General features: G+C 45.8%; 1 protein-coding gene across 1 annotated transcript in view; it reads left to right on the top strand.

Moving 5' to 3' along the window:
- Positions 1-959: 959 nt before the first annotated feature.
- The window catches only part of SLC5A5 (solute carrier family 5 member 5), a 47,970-nt gene continuing 29,846 nt past the window's right edge, over positions 960-19,083 (top strand). The window contains exons 1-5 of the mRNA XM_053293228.1: positions 960-1,331; positions 14,139-14,204; positions 15,373-15,424; positions 16,347-16,414; positions 17,555-17,709. Of these exons, the coding sequence (XP_053149203.1) occupies positions 960-1,331; positions 14,139-14,204; positions 15,373-15,424; positions 16,347-16,414; positions 17,555-17,709 (713 nt within the window). The remainder of the gene's footprint in view (positions 1,332-14,138; positions 14,205-15,372; positions 15,425-16,346; positions 16,415-17,554; positions 17,710-19,083) is intronic.

Raw genomic sequence — 19,083 nt, 5'->3', positions numbered from 1 at the left:
TAAAAAACCTTGCAGTGCTCACAGGTGGTGGACAAGGGATTCTTTCCACCTTGACAGCAGCTGATCTCTCTCTCTCTCTCTGGTGGGACAAAGTGTGTTTGTGCCTGGAACTATTCTAACTATTCCTTTTTCTCCCACTTCGCCTTCTTAGTTTACTTTCCCTTGGAATCTTATCCTTGATTCCCAAATACTTTGCTTAACTGTGGAAAAACAACTCCAAGCAAGCAATTTTCTCCTTTTCATTTGCTTTGCCATTTCTTTCTAATAATTCTCAAGTGAGCGGCTGCTTGCACCTTTCTGAAGTGTGCATGTCAGTTTATTTCCTTTACAGACAGGAGCATATCCTATTACTAGAAGGGACTTGGTCAGGATTTTCATTTGATTTCTGAAGTGCCTTGATTCTTCATCTCAATTGTTGCGGGGGACTGTCTTCCTGAGTTGTTGTTCTTTGATTATTGAAATCGCTGAGTGATTTTTTGCATTGTTTCTGGCTTTCTTTGCCCTTTCCAGTCTGCCACATCATTCCTTTCTGTATGATAAAATCTGTAGTCTCCTTTTACCTTCTGCCGTTATTAGCCCCTTTCCCCAGGATACCTTTTGGATGCTGTCTTCCATTAAGACACCTCCAAACTTGGCTTCTTAGCTTCCAAATAACAATTCACTCTGGATTCTTATTTTTTGTCTGTTTCAAAGAACGGTACTTTTGTCCCCACAGTCTAGAAGGAGGAGATACAGAGTCTCACATTTGCATCTTTCTTTCTGCTTCTGACTCAATCCTCCAATCTAAGCCTGCTCTCTGCTTTATGATATATGTGAAGAGTACTATTCTCTCCTGAAAATTACTTTAATACTGACAGTTTGACTTTTCCTGTTGCTCTTAAGCCTTTCCCCCCAGTTCACTTAGGGTTTCACTGTGGGGTTGTGAATTGCGGGGAGAGAGAGACACAGCTAAGTGCAAAATGTCTGACGGAGGAAATTTAGAGGTGTTTAAGGCTGAAATGCTAACCTTCAGCTTCTGGGACTATGGGGTCTTTGGCCTCATGTTGCTGATCTCCACCAGCATAGGTCTCTTCTACGCCCTCTCCAAAGGAGGCCAGAGGACCTCCGACGACTTCTTCACAGGGGGCCGGCAGATGTCCGCAGTGCCGGTCGGGCTCTCCCTCTCCGCCAGCTTCATGTCGGCCATCCAAGTGTTGGGGGTCCCTGCTGAAGCATACCGTTATGGCATGAAATTCTTGTGGATGTGTCTGGGGCAGGTGCTCAACACCCTCCTGACGGCTTACCTCTTCTTGCCAGTCTTCTATCGCCTGGGGCTCACCAGCACCTACGAGGTAAGAGAACTGCAGGTGGTGGTGGTGGGTTTGGGAGTGCATGTCAATGTTCATAGCAGGGCTCCATCACTTTGATTGTTGCTGGTCTACAACTCCCATTGTTCCTGACTATTAGCTATGGTGGCTGGGGATTATGGAAGTTGAAGTCCAACACCTGGCCGAGGTTGTGCAGCCGTGCTCTGTGGTTTCTTGCATGGTTATGCATTCAGATAGTGATGTTGCATTCTGGCAAAGGATGGGAATTGATGGCAAAGTGATAATGACAACCATTGAGATAGTTCTGGTTTCCTGGTAAATCTTGCACGTGTGTGTGTAGATGGATGCACAGGAGCATCAGGGTGCCCCATAACCTGCTGTTCACATGCTGCAAAGCAGGGCTGCATGACGTTGGACCTCCTGCAAATGTTGGATAACAATTCCTATCATCCCTGACTATTGGCCATTGTCACTGGGAATGATAGGAGTTGTAGTCCGACAACAGCTAGAGGGCCAGAGTGTAGCCCTGCCATGGAGGCTTATATTGAACAATTGATAAAATGCACAACAGTCTCTTAAACCTGAAGAGAGAATACTTTCTTGGCTTTTAAATGAATGGTGTCTTTCATAGGGTTAGTTAGCAGAGTTTCCAGAACTGAGGAGATTTCAGCAAAGTCTAAGTCTAAGTGTGTGTGTGTACACTAAAAATCTCTATAGGATACCTGAATTGAAGGTTTGTGATAGAAAGGATACACTGGTCTTGTGGTAGAAAGGATGTATTGTCCCCTTTGCTAAGCTGGGTTTGCATTTGCTAACCTGGTTTGCATTTGAATGGAAGACATGAGAGCACTGATATTCCCCTCAGGGGATGGGGCCCGCTTTGGGAAGAGCATCTGCCTGCTTGCATGCAGAAGGTTCCAAGTTTCCTCCCTGGCATCTTCAAGATAGGGCAGAGAGGCACTCCTGCCTTGGAGAAGCCGCTGCCAGTCTCTGTAGACAATACTGAACTAGATGGATCAAGGGTCTGACTCATTGTAAGGTAGCTTCCTATGTTCCTACTTGTTTAAAAAGGCTGGGAGCTCCTGTTGTAATACATTTATGTATTACATATGTTATTTATGTAACATTTCATTTACATAAAATCATCTAACAATAGCAGAATAATCTTTTCTAATTTACATATTTAGTTTACATATTTGTATCCAATGAGCTAAGGTAGTTTAAAAGATCAGTTGAGAAATTTAAATTAAAAAGATAACAAAATGGAATGCTGAAACTGAGAAGAAATTCAACAGAGATCAATGCAAAGTTTACAAAGTGCATGGAGGTAAAGTGATGCCAGATTTCTGCCTTCGGGAATCTTTCTAGGGAAATGAGTTGTCAACTCTACATGTGTGTTTATTGTGAAAGATTCTCCTTGTAATAAAAAGTGGTGGGCATTTAAAACTAAGTTGTCTGTCACATTTTGTACAATATCCCAAAGGGGCATCTGTGCTGAGGATTGGTCAACAGGCTGAGAGCCAGGGGTGGCAATGAGGCAGCTTGGCTGCTGGAGCTGGATTGGGGAGATCTGAATTCAAATTCTGACTCAGCAATGAAGCTCACTGACGTAAAGGCATGCTTCATTTGTAGCAGGTGTTTCTAAGTCTGCACTCCGTGCTTTAGGACATAAGATGGGTCTTACCGTCTCACATGGAGAGCCAGTGTGGTATAGTGGCTGGAGTGTCAACAGTCACACTTTCCCACCCTAACCTACCTCACAAGGCTTTTATGATGATAAAGGAAAGAAAAACCATGTGTCCTGAGCTCCCTACAATAAATTTAAAAAAACAAAGCTCATTTAGTCTTTGTAAAAATCCAAGCAGGCACTCACATTGGCCACTTTCGCACATAACGGCAAACCGGAGGCAAATGTGCCAGAGGTTAAAAATCATGATAGTCCAAATGCAGAAAACTGTGGTTTTATCTCCGAACTGCAGGTCAGTTTTAGCCTCCAAACCTGAAGTGTCACCTTAGGTCTGTAGTGAGTTTCGCTGCCAAGACCTCAGGTTTGAAGGCAGCATTATGTTGTCTGAATTCCACTGTCATATTGTAACCAGGGTTGAGGGTAGGAGATTCCTCCCCCTCGCATAATGAATTGGCTGCCATGGCTGTTCTTCATGTTGCATGCATAGCCAGTGCCTCCCCCTTTGCAGTTTCCCAGACTGCATATCGGATCGTCTGGCAGCACAGACAGAGGAATGAAGGCAAACTGCGGGTCTGTTGGACCTGCGGTTTGCCATTATGTGCAAAGGCAGCCAGTGTCTTCCATTTTAAAATTTTTAATTGGTTTTCACAATAGCTTTTACATTTCAAATTACATTAATTTATCTAATTCTACATAAGTAATTATTGACTTCCCGCTTGCCTATCTGCGTGGTTCACAATAACTATACATATAAACTGTTGCTATAATAATTCATAACATACATACTCACAATGCTACTCGATTTTACCCAACCCAACCTGCTGTTATTACTATATTTCAAATCCTACTGAAAAGTCCAAATTGGAAAAATAATTCTTTAAGTAAAGCAAAAATAGTTCACAATCTTCTTTAAAACAGGGATCCTCAACGTTGGGCCCCCAGACTTCAACTCCCATAATCCCCAACCAAAGGCCACTGGGGCTTGGGATTATGGGAGTTGAAGTCCACTAACATCTGGGGGCCCAACGTTGAGGATCCCTGCTTTAAAACATCCCAAATTTTTGTCTCTTATAAGTGCTGTAAACTTTGCCATCTCAGCATATTCCAAAATTTTTATCAACTAGTCTTCTTTTGAGGGCATTTTAGTGTCTTTCCATTTCTGTGCATATACTGTCCTGGCTGCCATGGCGTCATACATAAAAAATGTTAAATTTCTTCTGGAGAACTCTCCTTGAGTTATTCCCAGCAGGAAGGATTCTGACCTCTTAGAAAATGTCACTTTAAAGATTTTCTTCAACTCATTATATATCACATCCCCCAAAGCCTTTGCCTTCCCGCATGACCACCACATATGGAAAAAAGTTCCTTCACATTGTCCACATTTGCCAGTGACTTGGTACAGTTCCCACAATCCTTTGCAGTGCATATTTTCTCAGTCATGTGCTCTTGGCTTGGGTTTCAGGCTTTGGCAAGCCAAGTTCTTATGATGCCTTGTAGTCCTAGTGGCCTGGAGAGCTACTAGCAGTCAGAGTAGACAATCCTGAGCAAGACGGACCAAGGGTATGACTCTGTATAAGACAGCTTCCTAGGCTCCTACGTAAGCCTGCTGATGTGCCGCATGTTCTGCTGGTGCAGCAAATGGCCACAATTCATCAAATTAAAGATGGCAATGGTAGGTGGGAAACAGGGGCGGAGCCACCATTGGGTGAAGGGGTTCAAAGAACCTGGGCTGCTGCCAATCAGGGGCTGTGAGTGAGGCCCCAGACACGCCCCCCGCATCTGACATCAGATGTGGGGGTGCTGGTTTAGCTCTCGAGTGGGGAGTTAAATGGCCAGTGATACGTTCATGGCCTTTATGGCAGGGAAGAGCCACTCCTGGCCGCACTGCAAATGCAGCACCGGCCTGGCCCTATCTCCTGAACGGAGCCATGCGACTCCGTTCAGGAGCCAGACCATACCCCCTGCATCTGATGTCAGATGTGGGGGGCGGGGTGAGTGGGGCCACGGTGGTGGCCGCACATGGGCTGCTTGTGGTCTTGCTCCACCACTGGTAGGAAATTGGTTTCTGGGCTTAGGAACTCTTGGTCTCTTTGGGATGTCAGCAGGTAATAAAAGTGCCTTCAGTTGAAAAAGGGAGTGACTTTATGGTGTGTCACTTGATTGTCACGATCCCCTGCTGTGTGAGGCATCCACGATCTTGAGGAATGCACCTTGGTGCCAAAAGGTTAAATGGCACGTGCATCTTTCATCTTTGCACTTGCACAAAACCAACCATCACAATAGCTGATATGATGAGGAAAAAGAAAACAAATGTATAAACAGGGTTTTAGAGAGAAAAGGCTCTTTCCCAGCCCTACCTGGAGAGCTGCAAGGGATTGAACCTGGGACTTTCTGCACCACAGCCTAATTAAGAATAAACCTCATCTCATTGCTTTCATGATTAAATATGAAGTCAGAAAATAGGAGGCTAATGCCCAAGGGTCTCAGTTTCCTGAGTGGGGATGGCAAACAGAACATAAGAACATAAGAACAGCCCTGCTGGATCAGGCCCAAGGCCAACCCAGTCCAGCATCCTGTTTCACACAGTGGCCCACCAGATGCCTCTGAGAAGTCCATAGTCAATAGTTGAAGGCATGCCCTCTCTCTGCATGAGTGAGGCTGCGTCAACTTCTGATTCACATTCTAACGAGGATGTTGCTATGCCTAGGTCAGTATCAGCTGGGGTAGGGGGAACAAGAGGGTGAAGGAGCTCCACTATAGTTGCTCCAGTGTCCTTTGGCGCTGAGAAACATGTTTGTGCCAGATTGGCCTGTTGCAGTGTTGTCGTTTTGGGCACTGGCACCTTGGGAGTCTGTTCCTCCCCTGCAACTTAATTTTTTTAAAAAAAGGCCTTGCAGAGATCATTTAAGCATGTATGGTGGCCATTTTAAAAAACAATCTTTAAAAAAAAAAATGGCTGCTGAAAACAAAATGGCCACCATGCATGCTCAAATGGTCTCTGCAAGGCCTTTAAAAAAAAATCAATTTTACAAAATGGCACCCCCTTCAAGTGGCTCATGGGGCACGTGCTCTGCCTGCCCTACCCTAGATACGCTGCCGGTTGCTCCCCTGCAACTGGTATTGAGGGGCATCCTGCCTCTGAGGCTGGAGAAGGCCTAGAGCCACCAGACTAGTAGCCACTGATAGACCTCTCCTCCATGTATTTGTCTAAGCCCCTTTTAAAGCCATCCAAACCCTTCCAAAATGGCTCAGGGCGGTTTACACAGAGAAATAACAAACAAATAAATGGAACAATCAGGAAATGCAATCAGGAAATTCCCCTGAATGTCTAGCCTGAATCTGCTTCCTTGCAATTTCAACCCATTGCTTTTAGTCCTCGGGAGCAACAGAGAGCAAATCCATTCCTCCTTCAATGTGATAGCTATGTGAAAATGGTCTTTGTAAGTATTCTCTTCTCCAGGTTAAATGCACCCAGTTCCTTCAGCTGTTCCTCCTAGGCTTTGGTTTCCAGACCTCTCACCTTCTTGGTTGCCCTCTTTTGAACCCATTCTAGTGTATGAACATCCTCCTTAAAATGTGGAGTCCAGAACTGGACACAGCAGTCTGTTTGAATATGCAATGAGTCCTTTCCAAAAAAAAATACAGATACATCCATTCTATGTTGATTTGGGGCAAAGTTTCCAAAATATGAGCAGTCCCTAAGAACTGTAAGACCATCAGAAGGGTCCTGCTGGATTGAACCAAGGTGAGTAAATCTGGCCCTGCATCCTGTTTCCAATGGTGACAGCCAGAGAAGCCCACAAGCAGGGCAGGAAGGCAGGATCCCTCCCTTGGTGCTGCCCTCCAGAATCCAATACTCCTGAGATAGACTGCTTCTGAAGAAGGAAGTTCAATTTGGCTATCATGCTGATAGCTGTTGTTAGACCTCACCCATAAATTTATATAATATCCTTTTAACAAGAATATTAGAAGGGGATCAGAATAAGTACAAAGGAACCTTTTGTCCAGCATCCTGCCCAGACAGTCCACTGTGGGCCAGGAAGGCAAAACCTCTTGCTGCTGTTTGTTTGGAAAACACACACACACAATCCTGTCATCTAGTGGTAGACTTCCTTTGAACATGGAGGTTCCACAGAGGTTCAATTTTAGTGGTTCTGGCTAATAGTCATTGTCTGATCCTCTCCTTCTCCTGACCCTTTGTGTTCTAATATTATGAAAAGGAAACATGCACACACTCTCTCTCCACTTTCTTTACACCATGGATTGTTTAGTAAAAGCTTCATCATGCGTCCTTCTCCTCCCCACTACCCCCTAGAAAGATCCTGGCTCTTATTTGCTTGCTGGACTGAGGATTCTGAAGTGGATCTGAGCACTTTTTCAGAGTGCACAGATGGGATAGTGACGGCAAGAGGCCTTGGAGTGATGCAGAGAAACTGTCTTGAGAAAAACAGCTGTACAAAGCTGTGGCGTGGCATAATGTAAATGCCAAGAAGAAGATGTGCAAATGATCCGACATGGTCACAGGTGAAAGAGAGAGAAAGAGAGAAAGACAGAGAAGCTGGAGGTGGACTTCCAAAATCCTTGATGCATGGTGGATCCTTGAATCCTTGAGCGAGAACAGGGAGACGATTGTTTAAAGCAGGCCTGCACAACTTGGGTCTTCCTGCAAAGAGGACTACAGCTCCTATAATTCCCAACTATTGGCTACTGTAGCTAGGGATGGTGGGAGTTGTAGTCCAAAAACAGCTGGAGGGTTGAAGTTATGCAGCCCTGGTTTAAAATAATCTTGAAGATTGTAATGATTTGATCTTGTGAAGTCCACTGAAAAAGAAAATGAAGGAAACCAAATCTGCTGGAACTGGCAACCATATGTGTGGGGTTTCTTCTCTCTGCAGTGTTTATTTTCGGAACTGTAAACTCATTTCACTTTTTAAAACTGATGTGGTATTTTATCACTTGTGCTCTTGTTTTAAGTGGTCTTGGTTTAATTGCAAGGAAAATGGGATATGATTTGGGGATGGGGATCATAGCTCAGTGGTAGAGCATCTGCTTTGCATGTAGAAGGTTCCAGGTTCAGTCCCTGGCAGCATCTCCAGGTAGGCCTGGGAGAAACTCCTGTCTGAAACCTTAGAGAGCCGCTGCCAGTCAGTGCAGACAATCCTGAACTAGATGGATCAAAGGTCTGACTCAGGGTAAGACAACTTTCTATGTCCCTATGATCTTTTAAAATAATAATAATTTCACAGAACGATAATAGGGAAAACTGAGAAATCCCCCCTCTTGTTCCAAGAATAGGGCAGGAGCCCAGCTCCTGCCCTATTTACACATGGCTGAAAGTTCCTCTTCAATTTCTGTCTGGTATATTCATTTACTCTGTAGTCCCTTCTCTTGCTCTGTTTCAAAAGCCTGGCGGGTGTTTATTTTGTAAGTTAAAGATCTGCTTGGAAAACATAATAATTCTACAATCTGTTGTGACCACAGTTCAAAATGAGCTTTTTAGCTTGTGAAATAGCTGCACTTTAGCCCTTTGGACTGATATGCTCATGTAGATGTGTTAAGAGACCAGCTGTATTCACCCCCCTATCCAAGAATATCTATACATTCTTGAGCAGGAGAGCTGGTCTAGTGGAAGCAAGAATGAATTGTCCCCAATGCTAGGCAGGATCTGGTTTGCATTGGAATGGGAGACTACATGTGAGCACTTTAAGATATTTCCTTTAGGGGATGGGGCTGCTCTGGAAAGAGCATCTGAAAGCTTGCATGCAGAAGGTCCCAGATTCTCTCCCTAGTATCAGAGATGCAACACTAAATAATTTTGGAGCCTGGTCCTAAAAGACTTCGGTGGCCGGCCCGCACTCCCCACCCCCACCCCGCCGCCCACTGCAAGTTAAGCATCATTTTATAACACATACGTTCTTGAGGGCACAAACCATACTGCCCAAGAGAGACTAAAGAGGATTTGGGGGGCTCAAGGGGGTGTGGAGGCCCTGGACTTTGGCCCCGAAGTCCAGGGGTAAGAGTGCCTCAGCCTGGTATCTCCAAGATAGGGCTGAGAGAGATTCCTGCCTGCAACTTTGGAGAAGCTGCTGCCAGTCTGTGTAGATAACACTGAGCTAGATGGACCCGTGGTCTGACTCAGTATATGGCAGCTTCCTATGTCCCTAGGAAGGAACTGAGCTTCGAAGAATGGAAATGGTAGGGTTGCCAGCTCTGAATGATGCTACTCCTAGAGGGGTCTCCCCACCCAAATATTTTGCACCACATCAAGGCATGATAATCTGTAGGGTTGCTTTCAAGAGTCACCTGGAGATGGTCAGTTCCTGGAAAATCCAGGCCAGTCCTGAAGGGTGGGCAAGTACAAATCACACTAAAGCAATGATAACCAGGCTTTCCCAAACAGCAAAACTGGAGCAACAATTTACCAGGCCTGGGAAACTGGACTGTCCCCAGTGCTTATGGATAGTCGGGGTGCATACCTCTTTCGACCTGAAGTCCTGAAGTCTTTTCAGACACATGTCCATGGTGTGGCTGTGCAGGGCCGGCCCATCCACTAGGCAAACTTAGGGTGTTTTAGTGCACCCATTCTTGGAGGGTGCATTTAACAGTGCCAGAATATAGCGCTGCCAATTATACTTTCTCTCCCTGAAGTATTGCACAGTGGTGTAAGAATGTAAGATGCAATACTGCCCCCTGCTCTCTAGAGGGCCTGAATGTTCTGCACCCCCAAAGACACAGAGGTTGTTTGAGCAGATGGGGATGGGCTGGAGAGAAGACAGGATCCTACCCTCCTGCTCCCAGACGACCAGAGCCTCTTTTTGGTTCTGCAGCTCATGTACCCACATGAACGCTGCAGTGGTGGTCTCCAGAGCTGAAGTCAGGAGCTGGGGGGCGGGAATGGGACAACTCGCTGTGGCCAGCTCACCATGGGGACAACTCACCATGGGAACAAATTGCCACAGGGACAACCCGCCACAGGGAACAACGCAACTCCCGCTGCCCGCAAGCCTGTCCTGTCACTTTGGCTTTTGATCTGGAGGGAACAAGCGGGAGGGAGGCGAGAGGAAGCTAAATTTCCACCTACCACCCACCAAAGCATGTCTTTCACATTCTGCAGGGGAAGGAAGAATTTAACTTCCTCTTGCCTCCCTCCCGCTTGTCCCCTCCGGATCGAAAGCCAAAGTGACAGGACGAACTTGTGTGTGTGGGTGGGGAGGGGGGAGTTGCATTGTTCCCTGTGGCAAGTTATCTCTGCGGTGAGTTGTCCCCGTGGCGAGTTGTCCTTGTGGTTAGTTGGCTGCGGCGAGCTGGCCACAGCGAGTTGTCATAGACCCGGAGCTTTACGAGCAGCAGACAGACTCCTCTCCTCTCCCTGACCCCGCTTTCCACCTGACTCTATGGCCCGGTTCACTCGTAACATGGAACTGCGGGTCCAATGGACACAAGGTTTTGTGCCTCCTCCCCCTCCACCCCCCATTCAGAACTATCCAATGGACCCGAAGTTTTATGCTCCTCCCCCACTCTCTTGTCCATGTTCAGTCATACTGGAAAGCAGTGTCTCTGCAGTCGGCGAGAACGTAGAGAGCCTGGGGAGCTGGCTGGGCGGGCTTCCAACTTCACAGAAGGACAGCCCACACAGCTAATTGGCACAGCCAATTGGGCCAGAGTGAGGGAGATGCTTCCTCCCTCAACTCCGGCTCTATGGAGCCCAAACTGCAGTGCCAGCCTTTGTACGTAACTCCAGCACTGCAGAAATTACCGAAGGGTCATAGTGGAGTTGGGTGAGGGAAACTGCAAGGCGCTTCCCCACCCCCTGCAAACTCAATTTCTCCCGGTTCGGACATTCAAGTTTGGTAACCGGAGGTGAAGTTTCCTGTTACAGTTTCCCATTACATATGAACCAGGCCTAAGGTTCACATGGCCGCCAGCAGCCCAGGAACAGTTTAAAATGTGCCAGCTACACAGATGACCAAAACAGAAGGTAGGACAGGTTCTGTTTTCATCCTACTTCCCTTTTAACTCGGGTAGGAGATCTGGGCTACCCTGGTTTGGAACAGCTGGTCGGGAGGTTTCTCGCTGCCAAAGATGACCACTGGTTTCTGGGCTAATGCTCTCGTTCACAAGAATCTGTGGTGCTGAGAATAGGCTTACAGCCTTCTTTGCTCAATGCACCTCAGCCTCCAAGAAACAGCTAGTCTCCTAAGCTGCGCTTCCTCTCTTGAATAGCAATTGCCTGCCTCGACATTCATTTCCAGAAAGGAATCGTCTCAGACTGGATTTCCACATTCACAGCTGCATCTTTCCATCTCTGCAGTGTTTGAGTTCTCCCTGGGAATTCTTTGCCACTGTATCTTCAAACCAGTGTGGGGTAGTCATTCGCCAGTCATCTACGCAGGCTGATCATTTTTAAAGACTCACTTTTACTTAGTATATTGTGCATCCGCAGCAGAATGTAATGGCACTGGTCCCAATCCTACAAATCCTGCGCTAATGAGCAGCCTGCATGGTTCAAGTAAAGGCCAGGGGTGTGCACTTCTCAGCTGGGGGGGCGGGGACAAAATAAAACTTAGCCTAGGGTACCAAAACCCCCAGGGCTGGCCCTGTGCGTGCGGACGAATGTCACTTGACTTTGTATTTTGCCATTTGCTTTCCAGAGGGGATGAAGTCTCTTTTTTGGACCCTGAACAACTGTCAAGATAATGGGTGTGGCTTGGTATAAAGGTGTTCTCTGTGCTTTTCTTGATCTTCCCAACATCAACAACAGTGTGAGGACAGGATTTTTAGCCTACTTTCCAGTAGGCTAATGAGATCACCCAGCATTCCATGTGCATGGCCATGTATGTGTCTGTGTGTCCGCACCATCAGCTTCACAACGCCTGGACCAATATGAACCAAATTGGGTACATTTGTAGGGACACATAGGACACAATTGTAGGGTACAAGTGTAGGGACACAATTTCAGAGGTGTAGTTTGTGATGATGTCATCCGCTCTAATTCAAGATGGCGGACACAAACATTTGAGGTGCAAGTGGGCTAACTTGTGAACCGCCTAACCGATTTGAACCAAATTTGCTACATCTGTAGGGGCACATAGGGATGCCACAATGGCATAGTTTCTGATGATGTCATCTACCCCAATCTTAGATGGTGGACATGTGAAATGTTTGAGGCACAAGTGGGCTAACGTGGATTGTCTAACCGATTTGAATCAAATTTGGAACAGTTGTAGTGAGTGACACACAGGGACACCTCAATGGGGTAGTTTGTGATTATGTAATCCACCCCGATCCAAGATGGCGGACGTGTGAATGTTTGAGGCACAAGAGGTTTAACTTGTGGACCACCTAACTAGAACCAAATTTAGTCCAGTTGTAGGGATAGTGAAAGGAAAGTAGGCAGATTAGTTTTCCCAGAACAACTTGGTATTTAAGTGTCTGCATTGAGGTGGATCTGCAAAGACAGCTGAGTGCAAAGTTCGCCTGATATTTTGACAAGAAAATAGTAAAGGTGTGAAGCCAGAAGGTGTGCAGAAAAAGAAGCTGCTGGGATCTCTTTGGCCCCAGAGTGGTTGGGGTGGAGCACTCATTGGACTTTGATATGGTGAGATCTTAGCTGAAACAGGCCCAGCTGAGGACTCCCAGGGTGGCTTTGGAGAAAACTCAATTGTGAATTTTTTTTAAAAAACAATGTTTATTAATGGTTTTAAATTTCTTTTTCAAGAAAAGGGGCCCCTGCAAAGTAGTTTAACAAACAAAATGTAGCAATAATGCAAATTCAATTTTGCATTTTTAAGTTCCAAATTTCAGTGTCTTTCAGGCTGTCAGATTTGGAACCTTCCCAATACTCCCTGCTACACCCTTTTTTAATCTGCAGCAGTTATCCAAATGATCTTGTTTTGCTCCAAGCCCTGAACAAGTTAATTTTGGCAGATCATTCCTCTGTTAAAGACACAGCATTCGGCTTGGCTAAATTTATTTTCTGGCCCGTTAGAAATACTAGGTAACCTCTACATTTCTATATATGCAATTCTATTCCAATCCAAGCATGTTTACTCAAAAGTAAATACTCTAATATCCAGTGGAGCTAAGAAAAGGGTGTATCAGAGGGCTGCCCTGGTCTTTTTAATAGCCATCGCAGCATGAATTTATCTGCTGGAGTCTTCAATTACACTTTCAGTGGTCCGTCCAAGAACAATGTGGTAGAGTGGTTAGTGCATCAGACTGGGACCAGAGAGACAGGGGTTCAAGTCCCTACTCAGCTGTGAAGTTCACTGGGTGGACTAGGTCAACCTAGCCCAACTCACAGGGCTGTTGTGATGATATGATGGGGAGAAAAGAACCGAGTATGTTGTCCTGCTAATACTTCCTGACATCTGGACTAACTTACGGAATAAGTTAATTATTCTAACTTATTAAGTTATTCTAACTTAACTAACTACATCTGGAGGATAGCAGGTCTTGTGGCAGTGAGCATGAATAGTCTCCTTTGCTAAGCAGGGATTGCCCTGGTTTGCTTTGGGATGGGTGACCACATGTGAGCCCTATAAGATGTTTCCCTTTGTATATGGAGCCATAGCTCAGTGGAAGAGCATCTGCAGAAGGTTCCAGGTTAAACCCCTGGCATCTCCAGGTAGGGCTGGGAGAGACTCCTGCCTGAAACCTTAGAGAGCTGCTGCCAGTCAGTGTAGACAATACTGAGCTTGAGGGACCAATGGTCTGACTCAGTATAAGGCAGCTTCCTGTGTTCTACTATTCAGCTGTTACTTTAGAAGATGACTTAAATTCAATAGGACTAGTCAGGGGTAATTGAGTCTGGATGTCAGCCAGTGTGTTTCGATTCACCTCCATTATGATAAACAGATCTAGATTTATTGCAATCCTTCCCACCCCGCATTGTCTCAGGTCCATTAAGGTGTGTAACTCTGCATCAGGCTGCAAAAAATTATTTGGACCTTGCGCCCAAAGAAAGGGTGCCTGTGAAGGGAAGAAACTTCATTCCCTCACCTGTTCTGTACACCGTCTTGACATCTCGCTCGCTTTTGTGGAAGGAGCTGAGTCGGAGAAGTCTTCTGTGGAGGTGCCTTGAAAAGATGTCAGGAATGACTCTGCCTGTATCTCAGCTCCTTTTATCATTTTTGTCTTGGCAGTATCTGGAGATGAGATTCTCCAAGAAAGTCCGGCTGTGTGGAACAATCCAGTACATTATTGCCACGGTATGTCAATTGGGATGTGATGTGCATACAGTGATGGCGGCATTGGGGTACCACTGTGTAAAAGTTAAGTACAGATTTTAAAAGAAATGAACATGAAAAAACCCACCCTACTGGACCAGGGCTTTCCCATCCAGGCCAGCCCCACATCCAGTCTAGCATCCTGCTTCACTCAGTGGCCAACCAGGTGCGCCGGGGAAGCCCACAAGTGGGGAGGAAAGAGGACAACTGCCCCCTCCCATTGGTGTTGATCCTGATAGAAGGATACAGCTATCCAGGCTAGTAGCCATTGATACCCTCCATGAATTTGTCTAATCTCTTTTCAAACCTGTCTAGATTGGTGGCTATCACCGTATCCAGTGGCAGTGGATTCCATAGTTTAACTATACATTGTGTGAAGAAATGCTTCCTTTTGTCTGTCCCGAATCTCCCAGCATTTAGTTTCAGCAGATGACCTCGGGTTCTAATATGATGAGAAAGGGGGGAAACTTCTCTCTGTCCACTTGAGCCATAACCTGCATTGTTTGATATACCTCTATCATGTCCCCTCGGACCCACCTTCTTTCTTAACTAAAAAGGCCCAAAGATTGTAGTCACTCTAACCCCCTGATCATTTTGGCTGCCCTGCTCTGCAGCTAACATCTTAGCACATAAGGGGAGACATGGGAGGAGAGCTGGTCTTGTGGTAGCAAGCATGACCTGTCCCCACAGCTAAGCAGGGTCTGCCCTGGTTGCATATGAAAGGGAGACTAGACGTGTGAGCACTGTAAGATATTCCCCTCAGGGGATGGAGCCGCTCTGGGATGAGCAGAAGGTTTCAAGTTCCCTCCCTGGCTTCTCCAAGATAGGGCTGAGAGAGATTCCTGCCTGCAACCTTGGAGAAGCTGCTGCCAGTCTGTGAAGACAATACTGAGCTAGATAGACCAATGGTCTGACTCAGTATATGGCAGTTTCCTATGTTCCTATGACTGCAGCTCTGTCTTGCATGCAAGTCCCAGGTTCAATCCTTGGCAGCATCTCCAGATAGGGCTGGGAAAGACCATCTCTGCCTGAAACCCTGGAGAGCTGCTGCCAGTCGGTGCAGACAATGGTGAGTGAGATGAACCAAGAGCCTGACTCCGTACGGCAGCTTCATATACTCACATGTGTGATTCCTTTGTTTCTCCTGCAGATGCTGTACACTGGAATTGTCATCTATGCTCCAGCTCTGATCCTCAACCAAGGTATGCTCTACATCAATCCGTGCATGTTCTGTCAAGAGTGAGGCCCAAGGTGTTCAGTGACACTCCCTCCCTAATAAATCTGCTTAGAAATGTAGACTTGTTTTCTTCCTCATTCTTATGCTGAAAAGGACAATAAAAAGGGCCCTCTTTTCCCTGCTTGTGAGCTTCCAAGAGACACCTGGCTGGTCAATGCGTGAGGCAGGATGCTGGAGTGGATGGGCCTTGGCATGATCAGCAGAGCTTTCCTTGTGTTGTGCGTGGGGTGTGTGTGTTGTGTGTGTGTGTGTGGGGGGTTATGTGCTTTGGTGCAGATGTGGACTATGTGTTGTGGGGGTGTGTGTTGAGTGTGATCTGGTGTTGCATATGTGTGTGTGTGGGGGGTGGTATGTTGCATGTGGTGTGGTGTGTGTGTATCTATTGTGTGGGGGGTGTGGGGTGTTGCGTGTGGGGTGGTGTTGCATTTGGGGGTGGGGTGTGTTTGTGTTGTGTGTGTGTGGTGTGTATGTGGGGGTGGAGTGTTGCATGTGGTTTGGTGTGTGGCTGTAGTGTGTGTGGGGATGGGGTGTGTGGGGTGGGTTGTTGCCTGTGGGGTGGTGTTGTGTGTGTGGGTGGAGTGTGTTTGTGTTGCGTGTGTTGTGTTGTGTTGTGTTGTATTTTTAAATTAAGCCTGATTATTCAATATTAAGGGGGCAAAACATTTCTTAATGTAAAGCTAAGGTCCTGGCAGAGGTTTCACCTCCTAACTTTTTCTGTGAGAGGCTGTTATTCGAGGCGTAGGAGCAAAGCTCGGGAAAAGGTGGCAATATGAGAGAAATCAGGTGTGCAAAAATTCACGCTCAATTAGCCAATACACCAGAACTGCTTTTACAGTCAATTCTCCCAAGAGTTTCTTCAATATCACGGTTCTTTCCTGTTCCTCTAGTGACTGGGCTAGATATCTGGGCATCTCTTCTTTCCACTGGAGTAATCTGTACGTTTTACACCACCATAGTGAGTATACCTGATGGACTTGGAAATTCTATCCCCATCCAGATGTTGGTTGATGTCCTCCAGCAGGTCCTCCCTGAGCCCTTTCACCACACCTTAAGGCCCAAAGTGTTCCCCTCTGACCCTCCATGGGTTCTTCCTACCCCTAACATAAGAACTTAGCAACAATTGAACAAGGAGGGAGAACAAATGTCCCCAGATCCCCGAGGAAGGGAGGCCTACTGGCTGGGTGATAGCTTAGTCTTTGATCCCTGCCTTGTGCCTCTCTGAAAAATAATGGGGGGCGGCAGGAGCCTATCTTCACATTTTTGTTTCAGGGCCCAAACCCACCATCCCTACACTCCAGATTCCCCTTCAAGGGAAGGACCTTAGCTCAGTTGGAGAGCATCTGCTTTGCACATGAAAGATCCCAGGTTCAACTCCCAGCACCTCCAGGCAGCACTGGGAAATACTCATCAGAAACCCTGGAAAGCTGCTGCCAGTCAGTGTAGACAATATTGAGAGCCCGACTCAGAAGAAGGCAGCTTCCTATATCCCAGATATTACCTGGGTGGTGCCTTAACTATGCTGAATCAGATCAAAGATTCTTCTGCTCAAATCCTATTCCCAGGAGAGGGAAGCCAGATGGTTCCTGGCAAGAGTTACTGTCCGCTGTTTGCTTCCAACAGCTGTTCTTGGGTAGACTGCCTCAGGACATGGAGGTTTCATCTTGCTATCCTGGCTGATAGCTGTTGGTCGATCCCTCTTACTTGAACATCCCAGTCTGAAATATGTTTACTTAACAGTTTTCAGAGACTTCTGCCATCCAGATGGCAAATTATCTCCCGGCCTTGGTTTGCAGTTTGGAGTGCAGAGAGGAAGCACTGGGCTGGGTGAATTCCTATATCTGTTCTGTAGGAATGACTGGTCGGGCTGTTAAGTCATTCATTCATTCATTCATTCATTCGATTTCTATACCACGCTTCCAAAAATGGCTCACGGAGGTTTACACAGAGAAATAACAAATAAATAAGATGGAACCTTGTCCCCGAAGGGCTCACAATCTAAAAAGAAACATAAGACAGACACCAGCAATGGTCACTGGAGGTACTGTGCTGGGGGTGGACAGGGTCAGTTACTCTCCCCATTTCCTTCATCTTCCAGGGTGGAATGAAAGCTGTCATCTGGACGGACGTCTTCCAGGTGTTTGTTATGCTCTCGGGTTTCGTGGCCATCTTGATCCGGGGCACGATCCTGGTTGGAGGCCCAGGCCAAGTCTTGTCCATTGCGTACAACAACTCCAGGATCAACTTTGCCGAGTATGTTACCACTTCTCAGACTGAGCTATCATAAGAGTATCATGGGTTTAGAATGCATGCAGATAGGAAAGACATGCATTATTGTTGTGTGGGTCTAGCCACAAGTATATGTAGTTGTCTAGAGTTTTTAGTTTATATGGCATAGAATTGTGCAAAGGCAAGAGCTGCCTCTTTCTCAGCTCTGCTCCTTTGTTTAGTTTAGATTAGGGATGTGCAAATAGGTTTGAACTCAAATTGATTTGAATCTAGGTGAATCAAGTTAATTGAATTCGAATCAAATCATCCCTTAAAAGGGCAATTCAATCCAAATTCTAAATGAATTTTTGAAATTTGATTTGAATTCGATTCGAGAGCCATTTGGCACCTTTTAAAAACCATTCAGCCCCCCGATTGGTTAAAAAGGGTGCCAAAACATGGTCAAATTGATTTTAATTCTATTTGAATTCAAATCAAAATTTGGACTGAATTAGAATCTGATTTGAATTTGAAACACATTTTTGGAATTCGATTTGAATTCAAAACAAATGGAAAAATTTGTTTCATGCACATCTCTAATTTAGATTCCCATCCTTATGGATAAGGGGAAGAATGGAGTTGTTTGTAAAAAGCTTTCATAGTTAGTGAAAGCACAGCTTTCTCACCTAAGGAAGAATCAGCCAGAATCCACAATCTTCTATAAACATCTACCGTGCCTGCAAACTCCTGCAAGCCAAGTCTCTAAGAATGTAAGTCAGTTGCATGCTCAAATGAAGCCTTAAAAGCCAGCTTGAAATTGATCCTGGGTGCTTACTTGGTATCCTAGGAAAGCCAAGGTACAGACAGCAATAGTTACTGTGCCAAATCAATGTTAACACTGCAGAAGCTGCCATTTCAGGGGTATGTGGAAATGTTCCCAAGAACACACAACTTTCCTTGTTTGATTATGTGTGATTGCTGGTGCATATTTATTTGTTTGTTTTTATTTAACGTATTTCTATACAACTCAAAACTTGCATCTCTGGGCAGTTTACAATTAAAATAATTTAAACATTAAAATCATTAATATTAAAATAATTTAAAAGCCAACATTAAAAGTATTAAAACTATGAATCTAATTAAAAGCCTGGGTGAACAAAAATGCCTTCAGTGCCTTTTAAAAAGTTGCCAGAGATGGGGAGGCTCTTATTTCAACAGGGAGTGTATTCCAAAGCCCAGGGGCAGCAACGGAGAAGGCCTGTCCCCGAGTAGACACCAGATGAGCTGGTGGCAACCGTAGATGAACCTCATTTGCAGCCATTGTTTCCTGCACTGGAGGAGAGGGCATGTGTCTCTCCTGGTATGGTGGGCTGACACTCCCTCACATCAGGACTCATCTCCCATTGAAATTAGTACAAT

Source organism: Hemicordylus capensis, chromosome 2 (genome assembly GCF_027244095.1).
Source record: "Hemicordylus capensis ecotype Gifberg chromosome 2, rHemCap1.1.pri, whole genome shotgun sequence".
In the NCBI taxonomy this organism is placed as follows: domain Eukaryota; kingdom Metazoa; phylum Chordata; class Lepidosauria; order Squamata; family Cordylidae; genus Hemicordylus; species Hemicordylus capensis.
The sequence above is the reverse complement of the archived record's forward strand: the minus strand, read 5'-3'. Positions and strand labels throughout refer to the sequence as shown.